Source organism: Moschus berezovskii, chromosome 22 (genome assembly GCF_049115385.1).
Source record: "Moschus berezovskii isolate FMDL1 chromosome 22, NW_MosBer_1.0, whole genome shotgun sequence".
NCBI classification, from domain to species: Eukaryota; Metazoa; Chordata; class Mammalia; order Artiodactyla; family Moschidae; genus Moschus; species Moschus berezovskii.
In genome coordinates this window covers 14,920,459-14,940,297 of record NC_142481.1, presented here as the reverse complement: position 1 = coordinate 14,940,297, position 19,839 = coordinate 14,920,459, and the positions used below count along the sequence as shown (strand labels likewise).

General features: G+C 53.1%; 1 protein-coding gene across 2 annotated transcripts; it reads right to left on the bottom strand.

Annotated features, from left to right (window-relative positions):
• Positions 1 to 103: 103 nt before the first annotated feature.
• SIRT2 (sirtuin 2) lies at positions 104 to 19,831 on the bottom strand. Of its 2 annotated transcripts, XM_055412217.2 has the most exons (16): positions 19,690 to 19,831; positions 18,805 to 18,851; positions 15,735 to 15,792; positions 15,358 to 15,471; positions 12,344 to 12,385; positions 12,107 to 12,213; positions 11,927 to 11,983; positions 11,239 to 11,307; positions 5,265 to 5,394; positions 2,892 to 2,951; positions 2,525 to 2,580; positions 2,300 to 2,376; positions 2,161 to 2,212; positions 1,159 to 1,229; positions 949 to 1,015; positions 104 to 831 (listed from the first exon to the last, which is right to left on the bottom strand). In XM_055412217.2, the coding sequence occupies exons 1-16, from the start codon at positions 19,814 to 19,816 to the stop codon at positions 673 to 675; spliced, it is 1,293 nt and encodes a 430-aa protein (XP_055268192.1). In that variant the 5' UTR covers positions 19,817 to 19,831; the 3' UTR covers positions 104 to 672. The 2 variants fall into 2 exon arrangements, with proteins under 2 accessions (XP_055268192.1, XP_055268193.1); XM_055412218.2 differs by lacking the exons at positions 18,805 to 18,851; positions 19,690 to 19,831 and adding an exon at positions 18,282 to 18,432.
• Positions 19,832 to 19,839: the final 8 nt, after the last annotated feature.

Below are 19,839 nucleotides of genomic sequence, written 5' to 3'. Positions count from 1 at the left end.
TTCATTCTGTTTCTCATGATGGTTTCCTTAGCGGCCGGAGATCTAACCCCCTTCCTCCGGCAGCTTCCCTCTGGGCCCCAGAAAAGAACAGCGAGGCCAGACAGCCAATCGTTAGTTGTTTTTTGTTTTTAATTCGTCTCTAATAAGCAACACCATCTGCCCACCCCTGCATGGGAAGTGGGACCCAAGAGAGGGGGCCTAGCACCCACTTTCAGAGTTGGAGGCAGAGGCCTGGGAGGCCTTGAGGCTCGGATCTCCCCACTGGGTGCGTGGAGGGCATAGCCCCCCACCCACAGTAGGTTAGGTTTCATCTACTTGGCCACGGACCCTTGGGAGCAGTAGAGAGCATGTGGGCCCTGGGGCTCTTGTCCTGGGACAGTTAGCAGTTTGGAGGTGCCCCTGAGCAGTTAGAGATTAGGGGGGCTGATCCTTGGCTGTAGGGGTGGTTAGAGGCTGTGGGCTGTTAGAGACAGGCTGCCCAAACCTCCGCTCCCAAGAATGTTAGAGATTTGCTGAGGTCAGGGGTGCTGGGACACCAGTCTTGGGAGGGAATCGTTAATACATTGAGGAAATGTTCTGAGCTCCCCAGAAGAGAGCTGTAAGTCAGAGGAGGGCCAGGGCTGGTTGGGGCTCAGCTGTCCCAAGGCTGGGTGTCCTGCAGAGACGCAGTGGTCACTGGGGTTTCTCTCCCTCAGTGGTCCTGGGCTCCTCCTTGGTGGAAGGTGGTGGAGAATTCCTGGGGGAAGCTGAAGTAGTGGGGTTGGGGGCCCCCGACCCCGACTGGGCATCTATGCTGGCATGCTCCTTCCGAACAAGGTCCTCCAGCTCCTTCTGCAGGGGCCAAAGTTCATAGAGGTCAGAGGTCATTGTGCATCATTGGGTCAGAGGACCTGTGGGAGGGGGATCCAGGGACTGGGCTTGGGGTGAGCTGGGGTGATAGCTCCTCACCTTCCATCCGAGGAGGTCGGCAAGGGCCAGGCAGCCCTGGTCGCAGTCGCCCAGCCAGGCCACGTCCCTGAGGGTGAGGGAAGAGTCAAAGTTCCCAGGCTTGTCCCAGCACCGGTGGCTCAGCCTGTCCTTTGCCTCCATGCCTTCCCTCCCACCAGGGCCCCGTCCCTCCCAGGCTCCACCTCACCCCGCTGCAGGCCCGGGCCTCACCTGTAGGCCTTCTTGGAGTCAAAGTCCATGCCTCCTCCGAGGGTCATCATCATCCCGAGGAAAGGGTCAGTCTGTGGGGGAGGGGGAGCTAAGAGCACAGACTCCGGAGCCAGGGGGCCTGGGTTTGCACCCTAGCTCTGTGACTTCACTCAAGTGGCCTGGCCTCTCTGAACCTCAGTTTCCTTCTCTGTAGAGTGGGGGTGATCACCACACCCACTCCTAGGATGATACTGTCCGTGGGTTAATACAGAGAAAATGCTGAGCACAGTGTCTGCCACACAGTATGTTTTTTGTCTGCTGGAGGAAACAGCTGTCCCCAGAGGGAGCCCCTGCCTGGGACAGAGGTCACCTCAGTTTGAAAAGAGAGCTGAGAGACGCACAGTGACTCCTGATGGCGCTGCTGCCGGCCCGGGGACCAGCGAGCCCCGACTCTTCAGTCACAGGAAGCTCAAGGTTCCTGTTTTGGCTGAAGTTGCTTGGAGCTGGGGTTCTGTCATCCCCTCAAAAGGGTGAATGGGACTTCCCTGGCGGTCCAGTGGTTAAGAATCCACCTGCCAGTGTAGGGGACATGGGTTCCATTCCTGGTCTGGGAAGATCCCACATGCTGCGGGGCGACTAAGCCTGTGTACCCCAGCTACTCAGCCCGTACCCTAGAGGCTGTGCTCTGCAACAAGAGAAGCCACTGCTATGAGAAGTCCGCCATGCACTGGAGTTAGAGTAGCCCTGCTAGCCACAACTAGAGACAGCCCAAGTACAGCAACAAAGGCCTACTACAGACAAAAAATAAGATAAAAAAGGGTGACTGACCCAGAGACCTGTGGAACCCTGGAGTCAGGGTGGCCTGGAACCTGACCCCTGAGGATTCCAAGATCCCCAGGTTTGAGTCAAGGGGCCCAGAGTATTGGGCTTCCCCAGAGACCTGTCCCTGGTTCCCGGGGGGTCTGGGGGAGGTGATGTGGGGCTCGTGTGTGGGGGTGGCAGGGTAGGATGAAGAGGACTCACCTGGCCAGTCTTCTCCTTGTTGATGAGCAGGCGCGGGGTGGACAGGGGCGCCCTGGGGGATGGTGAGCTGAGCGGTGAGGGCCTGTCACGGCTCCCCTGGCCCCCCAGCAGCCCCCCACAGCCCCAGCCCCCAACCTACTTGCCGATGAGGGACGCAAAGGGCTGCACCTGCAGGGAGGTGCCCATGATGATAAGGAGGTCCACCTTCAGGAAGTCCTACGAAGCAGGAGCGGCCAGTGAGGTCAGCTGCCGGCCCCCGACCCCACTTCAAGCCCACTCACAGCTACTTGAGGAAGCCACCTGCCACAGGGCAGGACCTAGGCTGCCCCCGCATGGGCCGAGACGGGACGGCCGGGACACTTACTGACTGCATGCAGGAGAAGAAACGCGCTGGGAGGTTCTCGCCAAAGAACACGATATCTGAGGGGGAGACAGATGGACAGAAAGATATGGGGACAGAAAGAGATGGTGAAAAAGCAGGGGACAGAGACACGGAGGGGGAGAGAGAACGGGTAGGAGCAGAAGGTGGACCCCAGGGCTGGGGCGGGAGTGTGGACGGGGCAGTGGGGAATAGGCCAGGGGGCTATGGCATCCCCTCCCCTAGTCAGGGAGAGAGGGTGACCAGGGTGGGGTAGATGGATAGGGAGCGTGGCCTTCTTGGGAAGGGGTTAGAGGGTGCGTGGGGTCCCAGCCCGGATCTACCTCGGTTGGTCCCAGGCCCCAAGGCTCACCAGGCTTCACCACGCTCTGACATTTCTCACACTTGGGAGTCACCTCGGAGAAGATCTTCTCTGGGCGTGGGGAAGGGGAGGAGGAGGAGGTAAGAGGCTCTGGGCTGGGGCTGCAGCCTGCCCACGCCACCCCCTTCATTGTCAATACAAACACATCTCAATCATGGGGGAGCCTCCCGGGGCGTCTGCCCCGCCCAGGAAGGAAGGGCCTCCTCCCAGCACCAGTCCACAGCTATTACATGAAAGAACAGACAAATAAGCAGACACTTGTCCCCAGAAGGGGCAACTGGGTTCCACCAACCCCCAACTTGGGGAATCTAGACTTGGGAGTGAAATTCTTCCCACGGGTCTTTTTTTAAAAATTTATTTATTTTTGGCTGTGCTGGGTCTTCATTGCTATGCAGGCTTTTCTCTAGTTTTGGAGAGTGGGGGCTACTCTCTAGTTGTGGAGCATGAGCTTCTCACTGAGGTGGCTTTTCTTGTTTTGGAGCATGGGTTCTAGAGCACATGGGCTTCAGTAGTTGGGGCGGCGGACTCTAGAGCACAGGCTCAATAGCTGTGATGCACACATAGGCTGAGTTGCTCCACAGCATGTGGGATCTTCCCTGATCAGAGATCAAACCTATGTCTCCTGCACTGGCAGGTGGATTCTTTACCACTGAGCCACCGGGGAAGCCCTTCCCATGGGTCCTTGAGGGCAGCCCTACTTCCATCACAGGTCAGGTCAGAGAGACCTGGTGGGTGCTAGGTCAGTGGCAGAGAGGGAAGAATTATGCAGATAATTCTGGGATGGGGACAAAACCTTAGGTCCAGGAGCTTCCCACTCCCAGGCTTGGTGACAGACCCCCTCCCCCCAACACACACATCATGCTACGACAATCCTCCTCCTCAATGCTTACTGATCAAAGCTGTAAAGGCCTCGGTCACTTGCAACCCACAGAATCCTAGCTTGTTCATTCAAATATTCACTCATTCCTTCAACAAATATTTATATAAAGCACTGCGTTAAGGTCTGCCATTTACTTTTAAAATATTTCTGCATTGACAGCTCATGATATTTTGTGGGTGATGCTTGTGTTACTGCTGCAAGGGACACATAATGGGGTAATGTTAATTGTACATGACCCCCAGCTGCTTGCACTTGGGCTATTCAGGAACCCTTGCCCCAGGGGCGGTCAGCTGGCATTTTGTCAGGAGGGCTACACTCCAAAAGCCCTACTATCAGCACTGCAGCTGTCCCTGTCCCACATGGACACCAGAGGCTTTGTGAAATCAGCATAAAGAAGGTCAGAAATGGGTCTGCATAAAGAAGGATGAAATAAGTGGCTTCTTAATTAGCACAATGGATATCAGAAATCAACTCTCACTGGCATTCTAGAAATGTGGATTGACTGGGTTTTTCCTTCTTCTTCTCTGTTTGGACACTCTGCCCTCACGTGAACAGGGACAATGATTTTAGCAAGCCCTGGAGCCTCTTCCCTTAGAGACAGCCCCCACCCAGCCTTCATACCAGGGCTGTGCCCAGCTTCACATGTCATGGACTCCGCTCACCTGAATCCGGCTAAAGGGCTGGTTGAACCCTGTGTCTCCCGGGCAGTGCTGTCCAATATGGTGGTTAGAGTCACATGTGGCTTTTACATTTTAATTAATACAAGCTGAAGAAAGTTAGAGACTTGGTTCCTTGGTCATTTTAGCCACATTATAAGAGCTCAATTGCCCCATGGAGCAGATGGCTGCTATGTTGGACAGTGAAAATACATATAGAACATGTCCCTCTTAGATACTTCTGCTCTTCTCAGAATGCAATGGATGAGGCCCTCATGTAAGAAGGGGTCAGAGCACCCAAAGGACAAAGGGCTAGGGTTTCATGACCTCACGCAACAGGCTGGATCACCACGTGGCAGCCAGTATGCTAACACATGTCGCCGTGTCTGGAGCCTGCATCCATTATACCCTGGCTACGAGGTGGGGTTGGGAGCAGAGAACCCCCACTGCCAACTCACATCTTTAGGGGCTGCCATTACCTGCTAAAAAGAGCCGCAAGGACTTCCCTTGCAGTCCAGTGGCTGAGACTCCACATTCCCAATGCAGGAGGCCTGGGTTCGATCCCTGGTCAGGGAACTAGATCCCACATGCCCCCACTAAAGACCCTACATGCTATAATAAAGATCAAAGATCCTGCATGCCCCGATTGAAACCTGGCACAGCCAAATAAATAAACAAATTAATTTAAAAAAAGGAGAAAGAGAAAGGAAGAGCTGCAGAACTGTGTAGGACAGAGCTGGTGTCTGTGTATGGAGACCCTTTCCCTGGCTCTGAGGGGCAGACAGGGGACAGGAAGCCTGCCCTTGGGGGTAACCTCCAGTCCCTCACCTTTCATCCAGCTTAGTGAGTACTCCTGCCGGCAGCCTGAGCTGACACAGTGGGACGTGTAGAAGGTGCCATGGGCCTCCACCAGGTCTTCGGGCTCCAGCCCAGCCACTCGCTCCAGGGTGTCTATGTTCTGGAGGGAGACACGGAGGGGAGAGGGTCAGGAGTGGACCCTGACGCTCCCAGGGGTCAGAAGACAGAGCAGGGGACTGCAGCTGAAAGAGGCAAGTGGGATAGGGTGAGGAGAGAGGAGGGGAGAGGCAAGGGGCAGGGGTGTGTCTAAAACTCTTTGGTTCCCCCTGATGGTGCCTTTGCAAAGTAAGTCATGGACGCTTCAAGGCAGGGGCCCAAACTCAAATGCCTATGAACCCAGGCCACTGCCACCAACCAGCCCTGGTGTTTTCCTGCAAAATCAGGTCATTTTCCTTCCCTTTTGCGGAAAATTTGTTCTGTAAGAACCAGACACTCTAGTGGCACTGGCCAGAAATTTGGTGAAATAATTGTACCAATCTTCAGTGTCTCTACTGTAAACACAGCTCTCTCAGATTTGGCATCCTTGTGCAGTACCCATCCTGCACAGCTGTCTGTGGCAGGCTTGGCCAGACGTTAACACAAATCAATGAATCAGGAAGTTTTTTTGAGTTTTAATTACAGTTTTCCTATTTAACAGTCAGGTTTCTTACTGTGATCTGCTGCATAGATAGTATATTAATTTGTATTCTTTTCAGACAGAATTACTTTCCTTAGTCAACACACACGGATATTTGTTTGTTTCACATTTGTGCTTTCTCCAGCCATTTTGGAGCAGTTTTTGTTTGCCAACGAGGAATGCCACTGAGGCAGGTGCTTCTGGAGGACCTAGCGGCTGTTACAGAGATGGCCAGGCACAGGCAGTCCACAGCTGACCCAGGAAGGTTTCCCAGAGACTCTGCAAACCACCATTCCATTTCCAACTGCCCTCTCTTCTTCCAGTCAGCCATCAGTTTATCCCCAAAACATGCGGACAAGAGTCTCTGTTTCCAGACTTTCTGTGGCTTTCCCTTGCCCCAGCCTACTCGAAATGCTAGTTTTGCCTTTGTTCCTCGACTTAGTTTACCAGCTTCCTCACAGCGAGTAAGCAGTGTGGATGCAAATAACTGGGCTTCCCTGGTACTCGGATGGTAAAGAAGGCGGGAGACCTGGGTTCGATGGCTGGGTGGGGAAGATTCCCCTGGAGAAAGGAATGGCAACCCACTCCAGTATTCTTGCCTGGAGAATCCCGTGGACAGAGGAGCCCGGTGGGCTACAGTCCGTGCATGGAGTCGCAGAGAGTTGGACATGACTGAGCAACTCACACTACTGACTACTACTCATGCAAATAACTAAATGGCATGTCAAAGGACTATCTACGTGCCTCTGTGTTACCTTTTGATGCCACTTAAAAGAAATTATTTATTTGGTTGCACCAGGCTGTGGCATGAGGGATCTTTGATCTTCGTTGCTGCATACAGGATCTTTGGTTGTGGCATGCAGGATTTTGTTCCCTGACCAGGGATAGAACCTGGGGTCCCTGCATTGGGGGCTTGGAGTCAGCCACTGGACCACCAGGGGAGTCCCTTGATGCCACTTTTGATGGGGTACTCACAAATAAACAAAAACGAATGTGGCTGGGGAGTTCCCTGGTAGTCCAGTGGTTAGGACTTGGTCCTTTCACTGCCATGGCCTGGGTTCAATCCCCGTTTGGGGAACTAAGATCTTGCCAACTGTGAGCACAGCCAAAAAGAAAAAAGAATGTGCCCAGACTTCCTGAGTGTTCTAGTGGTTAAGCATCTGCTGACAATGCAGGGGACATGAGTTCGATCCCTGGGCTGGGAAGATTCCACATGCTTTGGGGCAACTAAGCCCACGTGTCACAACTACTGCGCCTGTGCTCTAGAGCCCAAGCACAACTACTGAAGCCAGCACATTGAGAAGCCTTGGCACCCTAATGCAGACTGCAGCTAGAATGCACTCTTCAACCAGAGCGCAACCAATTAAGAGTAGCCCCTGCTCACGGCAACTAGAGAAAGCCTGCACGGAGCAACAAAGACTCAGCACAGCCAGAAAACAAACAAATACATCTTGGGGGGAAAAAAAAAAAAATCTATCTTTAAAAAAAAAAATGATGTGGCTGACCCATATGTACTGGTATGAAGGAATCGCTTCAAGATGTTAGAAGGCCCTGTGTACAAGATGTGGAAAAAAATCAACATATGAATTTGTGTGTTTGCTTGCCTGAGTGTGGGCTATTTTCAAAGGAAACCCAAAAAGCAGGCAACAGCAGTGGCCCCCGGGGAGGGAAGCTGGGGCTGGGCGATATGGCCCAAGAGGCTCAGGGTAAAGCACAAGCAGCAGTGACCACATGGAGACACAGAGCAGCTGATGTGTGGCCTCGGTGCCAGGCAGGGAGCAGGGTGTGGTGAGGAGGTAGGCCACTCAGCTCTAGTCAACTGCTCCCCCCTCTACCACCCCCAGAAACCGCCAGGGGTGCAGCCAGCTCTTCCAGATCTGCAAGAAGAGCCTGAAGTCTGAGTTTTCATCTGCAATCTCTTTTGATTGTCAAACCATAGCTCACTTTCGGTTTCAAGACCTGATGTCTCTGACTGACATGCTTTTAAAAAGCATGAATTGGGCTTCGCCAGTGGCTCAGTGTTAAAAAAATTCGTGTGCCGATGCAGGAGATGTGAGTTTGATCTCTGGTCCGGGAAGATCCCACATGCCGAGGGACAACTGAGCAACTACTGAAGCCCACACAAAGCCCCTAAAGTCTGTGCTCCACAACAAAAGTCACTGCAACGAGAAGCCTGGGCAGTGCAACTAGACAGCAGCCCCTGCTTGCTGCAACTCGAGAAAAACCTGTGCAGCAGCGAAGACCTAGCACAGCCAAAAAAAAAAAAAAGACTTCTCCCCTATAAATGGGAAAATTTTTTTTTTTAATTAATAAAAACCATGAAGCTGCTACGTGGCTGAGTATAAGGAAGGGTCTTCTAGATAAGGGCTTAAGGGAAAGAAAGCTGAGTATAAATCCAATGTATAATGTGAATGCCATAGATAGAGATTTAAGAGAGTGGAGATCACAGTGACTTGACTGACGGAGACAACTGTTCTTCTGTTTGAATGGATACTTGTGTCTTGAGATTAAAAATAGCATTGCTTCAAAAGTGCTACATCGTCACAATTCAGGAAGACCTGAAGACAGTGTGTTGCATAAAACTGGGTCAATGACTCAAAAAGTGGCTGAGGTTGAAGAAGAGGGTGAGGAGGAGTTGAAAAAAAGAATGGTTTCACGAAACATGAGAGTGGAAAAATGTTTCCACCTGTGTGTAATGTAATGCCCCATGAATATATATGTAGACTTAAATCTGTGTGTGAAGTATTACAAGTAAGGGGAAATGTCACCACATTTCACACTGACCCCAAAACATATTCATGTTGACTTTCTTTTTTTTTTTTCATGTTGGTTTTCAAGTAAAAATATCCTGCAGCTGGTGTACTTTCGTGGTTTGGGACAGGGGAGGGGGGGTGCCTCATATGGAGTCAGCCCTCTGAGCATCTGGGATGAACCTCGTGGTCCTGGGCCTGGGTTTCTCATGCTGGGACCCCTGTGATGTCCTGGTCTCTCCTGTTCTCCAGCTCGAGCCCAGACGTCTTAGTGTCTGGTTGACTGTCTGCCTACAGCTCCATGTGGCTGTCTAACGGGCATCTTATCCACGACGTGCCTTCAACCAAACTCCTGCTCTGCCCCCAATGCCTGCACATCCCACCATCTCAGTAAAAGACAGCAGGTGCTCAGACTGAGAGATGTACGACCATCCCTGACTCCTCTCCTTCTCTCAGGAACCGTTTCACATTCAATCCAACAGCAAGTCCTGTTGGCTCCACCTTCAAAACGGGTTCACAAGTCACCCACTTCTCCCCTTGGACAGCCCCCTCCCTGGCCCAGCCTCCGTCCTCTCCTGCTTGGACCATCACGGCAGCTCCCCCCACCCCCAGTCTCTGTACCCACCCCCTACCCCCACTGCTCCCTCCCACAGTCTGCCCTCCACATGCAGCTAGAGGGACCCTGTGAACACCTTGGGCAGTCATGTCTCGGCCCTGCCCAGAGCCCTCCTGTGGTTCCATCTCCCACCAGGGAATGGACAAAGCCCTCCGGGTGGCCCCCAAACGCCCACATGGTCCACCCGTCACCTCCTGACCTCATCTCCTCTGTCCTTTCCTACTACTGGCCTCCTCGCTCCCTCAGATCCAGCTATTTGAATATGCTATGTGCAGCCTCACCTCAGGGCCCTTGCACTGGCTGTTCCCTTTGCCTCTCTCCCTGAGATGATCCCATGGCTCCCTCCCTCCCCCCCTACAGGTCTTTGTTTAAATGTCCCTTTTTTCCATAAGGCCTTCCCTGACTTCTTGTTCACAACAGCACCTTTCTCCCCACTCACACACAGAACTTCTGATTCCCCTTTTCTGCTCAGCTCAGTGCTCCAGACGTCTCAGCATTAGACAGACTAGATGTTCGACTCATCCTTCTCATCAACTATCCCTCCCCACCCTAGAGTGTCAGGTCCAGGAGGGCAGGGATGTCTGCTCCCTCTGTCTCCTGCCCGCAGGGCCTGGCACTGGTTGGCACTCAGTAAACACCAGGACAGAAGCTGACGAACAGGATTGACAGCAGGGCCGTGGTGAAGATTTCATGAAATCACACACAGAGGGTGCTTGGCTTCAGGTGAGCTGTTTGTATCATGTCTGAGTGCATTCCATGGATAAAACCGACTCTCTGAGAAGAAAGGTCAAGTTTATCCTGAGCTGGGGCTCCCCCTCTACCAGCCCTAGGTGGGAGCACCTGCCCGCTTCTGAGAATTCTGGACCTGAAAAAAGACTTCATCCTCCCCCTGGTGGCAGGTTCTGAGGCTGCAGGCTCCAGATCGCCAGGCCAGAAGGAAAATAATAGGACACCTATTTCTATCCATGGGTTCTCTATTTTATAAATTTGGGTTCTGAGATATGAATGAGAGCAGGCATGGTATCACTGCTCTAGAAGATCATGTGGTTCAACACATGTTTATAAAACAAAAGTAGAGGCACACTTTTCACTATTGGGGGTGCAAGACCCCAAAAGTCTCACCAACTAGGAAGCCAAGAATGTGAGCTGTCTTAACCTGAGGACCTCTGGGTGAGGCCCTCAGCTAAGTGCCTGACATACCTAAGCCGTGGCCCCATGGCCCACACAAGGCCTTTGGGCAAATTATAAGAAGGTGCCCCTTTCTTGAGACTCTATAGCCACCAACTGGAAAATTGTCAGGGTGCAGCGACCATGTTGGGCTTCCCTGATGGCTCAGATGGTAAAGAATCCGCCTGCAATGTGGGAGACCTGGGTTCAATCCCTGGATGGGGAAGATCCCCTGGAGAAGGAAATGGCAACCCACTCAGTGAGAAATCCCATGGACAGAGAAGCCTGGTGGGCTACAGTCCGTGGGGTCACAAAGAGTCAGACACGACTGAGCGACTTAACACTTTTACGCTTCAGTGATCATGCTAGGCCAAGTCACTTCAGATCATCTGATGGAAAACCCAAACAACTATGTTGCCAGAGGTGTCTGCTCAGAGAAGGGGTCCCTTCAGTACTCATGGGGTGGCGCTGAGGGAGGTCACTGTCATGTTGCCACGGGCCTGAGAGGGTGAAGTGGTTCTGGCCTCTGCTTTCTCACCCATCCTGTGTGGCATGTGGAATCCTTGTTCCCTGAACAGGGATCAAACCTGTGGCCCCTGCACTGGAAGCAGCATGGAGTTGTAACCACTGGATTGCCAGGGAAGTCCCTGGCCTCTGCTTCATAGAAAGGGAAACTAAGAATGCGAGGAGGGACGTGATTCACTGCAAGTCACACAAAACAGAGAGGCTGCGGCCTGAGCTCTTGAGCCCTTCTGCCCGCCCTCTTCCTCCCAGGATGCCCGAGGTCCTGCCTACCTGTGTGTAGCAGCGCAGGAGCAGTCCTTTTTCCTTCAGCAGGCGGATGAAGTAGTGGCAGATGGTGGGCTGGAGGGAAGCAAGCGCGGCAATGCTGAATGCTCACCGACCTGTGCCAGGAACTGTTCCAGACCTGTTTCTCCTCATGGAATCTTCACACCATGAGGCACAGACCTTCATTATCCCCATTTCACAGGTGGGGGAACTGAGGCTCAGGGAGGGTGACTGTCTGGTTAAAGTCACACAAACTGTGGAGTTGGGGTTAGCACAGAAGCAGCCTGGCTCCACAGTCTAGGCTCTTATATGTATCATTAGCTCATTTAAGCCTCACAGCATTTCTTTACATGGACTATTATCTGCTCCATTTTACAGATGGGAAAACTGAGGTCCAAGGACACAAGAGCAGGAAATGAGAGAACAGGACTTGGACTCAGGTAGTCTGGGCCCAAAGCCCACACTGTTTTGTTTTGTTTTTTACTATGCTTTAAGGCTTGTAGGATCTCAGTTTCATGACCAGGGATTGAACCTGGGCCATGGCAATGAAAAGCCAGAATCCTAAAGATTAGGCCACCAGGACCCATGTATTTAATAGTTGTAGGATATTTGTCTGAAGGGCCCTGACGGGGTCCTTCCTATGCCTGCTGGCCCCCAGTTTTTCCTGTCCCCACTTCCACAAAAAAGAGCTCACCTTGAACTGCCCAGGATAGAGTTCCTTGGCGAGAGCAAAGAAGGGCTCTGGATGTTTCTGTGGGAGAGAGAGCCGGAGGGCAGGTGGGCACCCACATGCCTCTGGTGAGATGTGAGCAGGAGCCAGGAAGTCCCGTCCACCCCCCAGCACTACAGACCTTCCTCCCTGTGTGACACGCACCTTGAAGTAACTGATTTCAAAGATGGCCTCCGGGTAGGGAAGACGGTATTTCTCCAGGTTGGCGTAGAGGCCCGTGTTTGGGGAGCGAAAGTCAGGGATGCCCGCAGCTGGGGAAGAAGAGGTAATCAATAAGGGACTCTGGCCCCTTTTCTTTCACACCCCCAACACAGCTCCTCCCCAGGCCCTCACAGGGGCACCCCAACCAGGGAGTGGCTTTTGGGGGAGGGGAGTACTTACAAGTAGAGATTCCAGCTCCCACCAAACAGATGACCCTGCGACCTGGAGGAGGAGAGTTTAGGCAGCGTGTGTTTTTCTCTTTTTCAACTTACATTTGTTTATTGTTGTTTTGAACATCAAACGTTGCTCCAAAATATGAACCATTTATCTTAAGAGAGTTGTCTTTGCCATAAATTAAGTACTGAGCCAATGTTTACAATCGATTTTCGACAACTTAAAAAACTTATCAGTGGCACTGCTGTCTAATAATCAGACATATATCATAGACTGAATGTAATGATTAAGAAAGTAGAGTTTTTTAAAAAAAGAGCAATGTTTCCCCTTCCCATTCTTACCTTTAAGTAATTTCACCTATCACAGTCCCTGAAGCCATTTACTCTGTGCCAGGCCCTGCAGCGAGCACTTCAGATCCCTGAATGGCTCTCCCAGCCATCTCAAGATGGGTGGTGTTAACATTCTCATTTTACAGATGAGGAAACAGGCTTAGACAGCGGACGGGGTCATACAGTTGACTGATAGAAGAGCAAGCATGGGGTCAAAGAATCCATAGGTTAAGATTATACCAGTGTAGTAAGATTCATGAAAAGGCCACTTGGAGAGAAATTCCTCCTCCTAGCTAGATCTAGACAAACACAGGAGATCTTAGCGAGAGGTAGATCTTAGGGAGAAGGTCGGGAGGGTGTGTTCTCCTGGAAGTGCTGCAGGTTATTGTGAAAAAAAATCTCTGGCCACCTCTTTATCTTCTGGACACAATACTGCACAGCCATCTATTTCCAGCATATGGTACACATTCCTCCATCCTATTCCTTCCCTCCATAATCAAATGCATGTTAGCCACTAGGAGTCAATGATTTTCAAGTGAGGATCCAAGCTGGGCCATTCTCAGGTCACAGCCAGTGAGCAGCAGAGTGGATAAGGGCTTCCAATCCTGGCTTTCCTGTGCATCAGCAGGGTTGTGGAGAGGGTGGGGCGGGGGTGGGTCTCAGTTCAGATCAGCATGCTGGGTTTTAGCTTCCTGCTCTGTAAAATGGGCACAATCACTGTACTGGCCTTGTGGGGGCTGTTGAGAGAAGGAATTCGCTCCTGTGAAGCTGAGCTCAATGACTAGCACTAATGATTCGTCAAGGCACTAGTACTCACTCAACTTCTTCAGACCCGTGATTCGTATTCCTATAAGCACTTTGTTCCCCCAATGTCACCAGCTTTTGGAAAAGATGGGAAGATGTGGGAGGGGAGAGGTGGAATCATTTCGCAAGCACACAGGGCTGTGCAGAAATAGCCTGACTGCCTCTCTGGTGGCTGGCTGGCAGCCCTGCCACGCAGCACCCTTGGCATCCATCAGTTGGTTGATGGACACACACGAGTGTGAGGGCCTCTGGGGTGTCAGGATGCCATTGGACCTGGCCTGGCAGAGCTAGTGAACCCAGTGGAAGGGAGAGAGTGTGCACTCTAGATTCGGGAGCCCTGACTCTGCCTCTTGCCAGCTGTGTAAAGCCCCCGCACCAGGTTACAGCCTCTCTGTGGCTCAGTTTCCTCCTCTGCCCAGCTGACTCTTCACAGGTCTCCTGTGAAGCTCCTATGAGGGGATGCCTGTCAAGTGCGTAGTCCAGTGCCTGGCAAAAGGTGAGAGCCCAATTCATTGTTATTATTTATTATTATCCCCTCACAGGCACCATCAATTATTCTAAAACCCAGGTGCAGGAGGACGAATGGAATGAAAGCTTTGTAGCCACTGCCTGTATTCTCTTTGGGGCCCACCCAAGCCAGAAGATGGGGCGACCCGAGTGGCTCTGTGGTAAAGAATCCGTCTGCCAACGTGGGAGATGCGGGTTCGATCCCTGGGTCAGGAAGATCCCCTGGAGAAGGAAAAGGCAACAGACTCCAATATTCTTGACTGGGAAATCCTATGGACAGAGGAACCTGGAGGGCTACAGTCCGTGGCATCGCAAAAGAGTCAGACACGATTTGACTAAACGACAACAAAGCAGGAGATGGCTGAAGGCTGCCGCTCCAGGAGAGGGGGGGCTCAGGGTGTCTGGCCTGGCTGCCTGAGGAGAGATGGCAGCAGCTGGAGGACAGGGAAACTGGAGGAGACGTCCTCAACAAAAGGCTGTTCAGGACCCTCAAAGGGTCGATTGTTCTAGTCAAGGACTGCTTAGGGCTCGGTTTCTCAGACTCTGGTGACCTCAACTCGAGGCAAGAAATATAAATTACCCAGTGACCTGGTAAAAAGATCTCTACACCACACTCGGAACAAGCCTCCTGCGAGAATCGTCATGGGGAACACTTAGGCAACGCTTGCTCTGTTTCAGGCATTTACATCTATGAATTTATGTAATCCCTCTTCATAATCCTGGGGCTTCCCTGGTGGCTCAGACAGTAAAGAGTCTGCCTGCAATGCAGGAGACGAGGGTTTGATCCCTGGCTTGGGAAGATCCCCTGGAGAAGGGCATGGCAACCCACTCCAGTATTCTTGCCCAGAGAATCCCATGGCCCAGAGGAGCCTTGTGGTCCCAAAGAGAAGGCAGGAAGCCATGGGGATACCTGGGGGAAAAGTTTATTACATAACCTTATAAGGTAATTACTATTATTAGCATTTTCACTCTAATAAACAAGCCTGACCAATAGAGACATGGTGACTGGTTCGGAGGGTAGGATTGTGATCCAAGCTGGGCCAATCGGAGTTAATCTCTGCTCTTGTGCTTGAACCACTGGGAGAAATATGCTGTTTTTCAGTGGGAGCCGCTAGGCTGATGGAACTTGTTTTACAGCTGCTAGGAGCTCCCGATACAGAGAAGAGCCGAGAAAGGGCTCAGCATAGAAATTGCCGAATCCAGCCGCACTTCAGGATCAACAGTTACAGGATCAACACACTCCCTTTTTTGGCACCAGATAGTTTGAGTTGGGTTTCTTGCGACTTGCAGACGTGAGTTGTGAATGGTTTGGGGCTGAGAAGTCATGAGAAGGTGAGGGGGGTAAGTCACGCAGAAAGGGGCCCAGGGCGGGGAACTCACAGCGCTCGCTCTGCATGTAGCGGCTCACTCCTTCCAGGGTTAGTTCGTCCAGGAGTCGCTCCTTCTGGGTGCCCAGGCCCAGAGTCTGGGAGAAGAAATTCCGCAGGAAGTCCACTGGCCAAAGAGAAGAGAGTCAGCGGTTGGGTGGGTGTTTGTTCAAGGGGACACAGAGGCCCCGAGTGCCCCTGCCCAGCCCTGGGGTCTCCTATCTTCCCACGACTAAAGGTTGGATGCCTGGCCCGGCCAGGGATCCTGAAACGCTGCACCTGTTCTTACACACTTTGCATATCACCCCCGGTAGAGGTGGACACCCGGATCCCTGCCTTAACCCGCCCCCCAGCACCCCCCAGAAATGTGCTCCCAAGGCAGATACTCACTCTCTGCTGCTCCGCCAGCGGCTCCTGCCTCAGTGTCTGAATCTGAGTCCTGGAAGGGCTGGAGGTGGGGTGACGAGGCCCCAGAAGTGGGGTTAGGGAGGGGAAGAGGGGGTGACACCAGGATTCCGGGGAAAGGCTGTGGCTGGGGGGTGGGCCCGAGGGAGTGAGGGGCAGCGGGGACCGCACTGGGGGCGCGTGTGGGCTCTGGGACAGGCTGCCTGTGTTGGAAACCCAACTCCGCAACTCGAGAGGAGCGCAGCCTCCTGTGGGTGACTGCGTTTTCCGAGCTCCTCCTCTCATAAGTGGAGCTCGGAGGACTGAGGAAGGCCACCTGGAGGGCTGTGAGAAGTGAGTGCAGTATGTGAGGCTCTCAGGACAGCCCTGGTAGGGGGCGGTGGTGGTGAGTGCTCAGGAAGTGCTGGTTACTGCTCTCATCACCTGCCATTGTCCAAGTCCTCGCCTTAGATCCCCTCCAGTTCCCTGCCCTGCCAGCAGCCCCGCAGCCCGCCTCACCTACGTCAATAATGCTGGTAGAAACGCCTCGGTCCTCACCCTGCGGCCGTCAGCCCTCTGGCTTAAAGCCCCCCACTCCCACTCTCCTTTATCAACTCCTCTCCTTGGCCAGGCGCCCAAATTGCGGGTCTGGGACTCTGCCCTGGGCCCTCCCTCCTGTCTCTGTCTGCCTTCCCTGGGCCAGCTCCCCCATTCACGCAGCCTAGTTTCTGATGATGCCACCTTTCTGTCTCCAGACCCAGGGTTTCCGCAGCCCCCGGATGCCTCCCCCTAAGTGTGACCCCAGACCTCTCACTCTCACGGTGTCCCAAACTGGCCTCAGTATCTCTTCCACACCTGCTCTTCCCTCTGGCGCCCTAACTCAGTGGGGCTTCTGTCCCCGTGTTTGCCAGATGTCTCCTGCCTCCCTTGCCTGCCCTCCTGCCATAGCATGTCCCCTCCATGGGGCTCCATGTGGGCCAGCCTGTCCCTCCAGGGGCCCTGCCCTGGCCTCCGCCCTGGCTCCCAGGCTCAGTCTCCTTCTCTGATCTACTCTCCTGCTCTCTGTGTGTTGACCTTTCGGGGTCCACCCTTTGCCCTCCACATCAAAGGCCTTTCTCTTTGGCTTCCCCAGTTTAATCATCTGATCACAAACATCTATGGCATTTACCATGGTGCCTGCTCCAAGAAGGCTGGGATTTTTCAGTCACCACTGGATAAAAATGTGTTAAGTCGCTCAGTCGTGTCCGACTCTTTGCAACCCCATGGACTGTAGCCAGCCAGGCTCCTCTGTCCATAGGATTCTCCAGGCAAGAATATTGGAGTGGGTTGCCATGCCCTTCTCCAGGGGATCTTCCCAACCCAGGTCTTCCATACTGCAGGCAGATTCTTTACATCTGAGCCACCAGGAAAGCCAGGTTTCCTTGCTTTAAGATTGTATCTATAAGCTTTACAAAACTCTGACCATTAGACAATGTATAACTTGAAGGTGTTTGCCTCCTGAGTCCCTCACCCACAGCCCCGCCTCCCCTACCCCATCCTCCCCTTCAAGATAGCCACTATTAACAGTACAATGGTAATTATCCAGATTTTTTTCTCTGAGTTGGTGATGGACAGGGAAGCCTGGCATGCTGCAGTCCATGGGGTCGCAAAGAGTCGGACACGACTGAGCGACTGAACTGAACTGAAAACTCATTATTTCCCCAGAAATGGGTCACCCCACAGTACAATGCTGCGCCTCGCATTTTTCACCAAACAATATATCACAGACCCGCCAGCTACAGAGTGTTGCATTGTACGGTTCATAGTTCATTTAACCCATCAACTGACAGTCGTTTGGGCTGTTTCCAGTTTGGCTGTATCGCACAATGCTGCAATTTACACCCTCGGATCTCTCTCTTTGGGACTGAGGGTCCCTTTTCCACACGAAACCTTTTTCTCTGACAGTGGCCAGGCTTTGGGAGCCAGGCGAGGGAGAAGCCTGGCCTGACAGGGAGCTCTTGTCCCCTTGGTGTGGCTCAGCCGTGCATCTGTGGGGCGCTCTCGTCACAGCTTCTGCTCTGCCCTACATGTGAACTGCGACCTCGTGTCTGTGGGTGGGCTGGCACGCTTTCAGGCTGTAGACAGTGAAGCTCTGTGGGAGGAGGAGAGGGCCCTGCCCAGTATGTGGGAGCAACTTGATCTCGGGGGGGAGCTGAAGGTGATGGTGGAATCTTTGTGACCCCTGCTTCCAGTGAAGCGTCTGGAAGGCAAGGTGTTAAGGCACCGAGGATTGCAAACCTGTCCCTGCTCTTTTAGCCAATGGACAGAGGACAAGTTGTTTAAGAACTGTTTCCAATGCCTTGGCTATAAAATGACCACAGTAGACCCGCACCCCTCCCCTCCACCGCTGCCCCTGGGATGCTAGGATGCCCATCAAACACGAAGCAGAATACCCAGTTGGCTTAAATACTCGGTAAATGCTAACCATCAGGGTAATCAGCCACCTGAATCCTGAACACATGACACTCTTTGATGCCCCCCAGTATACCCTCTGCCTGGGACACCACTTCTCACCTTGCCTAAGAAAACGCTAAGTTACTCTACGCTGACCGCCACGTGCTGAATCTCAGTCTGAGTCTGAGATCAGCCTGTGGATTCCTCCCCGGAAGGGACCGGCTGGAATCTCTGTGATCTCACACGGTTTACTCTGCACTCCCAAAGTGCCCTGCGCTACTTTCAAGATCACCAAGAGAGTCATTGTCAAGTCACATGTCTGTGAGATCTGTGAATTCAGGAACCAAATCTCTTCCATGCCCACTGGGAACGAAGTTCAGGAGGGAAGGTGGGTGGCAGGGCTGTGCAAGGAGAAAGAAAAGTTCGCAAGGGCAGGCCTAGGCTTGAGGCCGCACACCCTTCTCTGACAGGCCCCAGAATCCACCATTCCCCCAGGAGCTGAACCACAAGGGGAGGCAGGGTGAGGAGCTGGGGCAGTGAGCTGAGGGCCCTGGGGTATCTGACTCCCCTCTGCCACCTCCCCCCGGTGTGGGGTGTGGGAAGTCCATCTCTCTCCTTCCCTCCACCCTTGTCCCCATCTCACCTGAGCCTCCTGCACCTTCCCTGCCTGGGTCTCCTCAGGGTCAGAGGCTGGGGGAGGAGGGGGAGCAGACGTGGTTACGGTGAAGGGAGTGGTTAAGGGAGAATGAAGGGCTTCCAAGTGGGGGTGCAGAGAGGGGCAACAAGACCCTCCAACCTAGTTATACGGGGTGGGGGTATAAAAAGGGAGTAGACAGAGGGAGTGAAATGAAGAAAAGCAGATCTTATTAGAGTGGAGAGTGCTGGGAGAAGAGGTGGTTGCTGAGGGACAAAGACCCTGGGACAAGGAGGCTTAGGAAAGCGAAAAGAAAGTAAAGCATATAAGGTTACGAAGGAAGACTCAGGAGGAATTAGGAAGGACACAGTAGTGTGTGAGTGTGGGCTGGGAGGGTTAGGTTTACAAGCAGAAGAAAATGTAGAAAGATAGAGAAAGAAGATAAGGGATACTGGGCCTGGAGGCAGGTTTGCAAGAAGAGGTGGTGGGGGCGGAACGGAAGGGCGAGATGGCAGGTTTAGAAGAGGGAGGAAGAGATAGGAGGGGACACCAGGGGTCCCCTAGCACCCTACAGTTCCCACTAACAACCAGGTACCCTTAGCAACCCGGACAGCGGTATTCTAAGTTCCTAGTAACAAGGGTCCTTAGCAACTAAGATGCGAGACACACGCTATCATTAGTAACTTAGGGGACGTGGCAAACGGACCCTTAAAACCTCGCGACCCAGAAACCCACCAATCTAGCAATATGTATCACAACGGCTCCCTGAACCTCATTCCCCTCCATGCAGCCCCCATCTCCTGCCCCACCACTCCCGCCCTCGGGCCCCAGGGCCTGTAGCCCTCAGCCAGGCCCCGGCGCGGCCCGACCCTCCCACCAGGGCCCCCGACTCACGATCCGGATCGGCCATGGGCGCGGGGCGGGGGCCCTCGGGACTGTCACCGACTGCTCTATCCCGTGACGGCACCGGAAACAGGAGGGGGCCGAGATAGGGCAAAGAACTACAACTCCCAGGAGCCATAAAAAAACGTCCGGAGCGTGCCC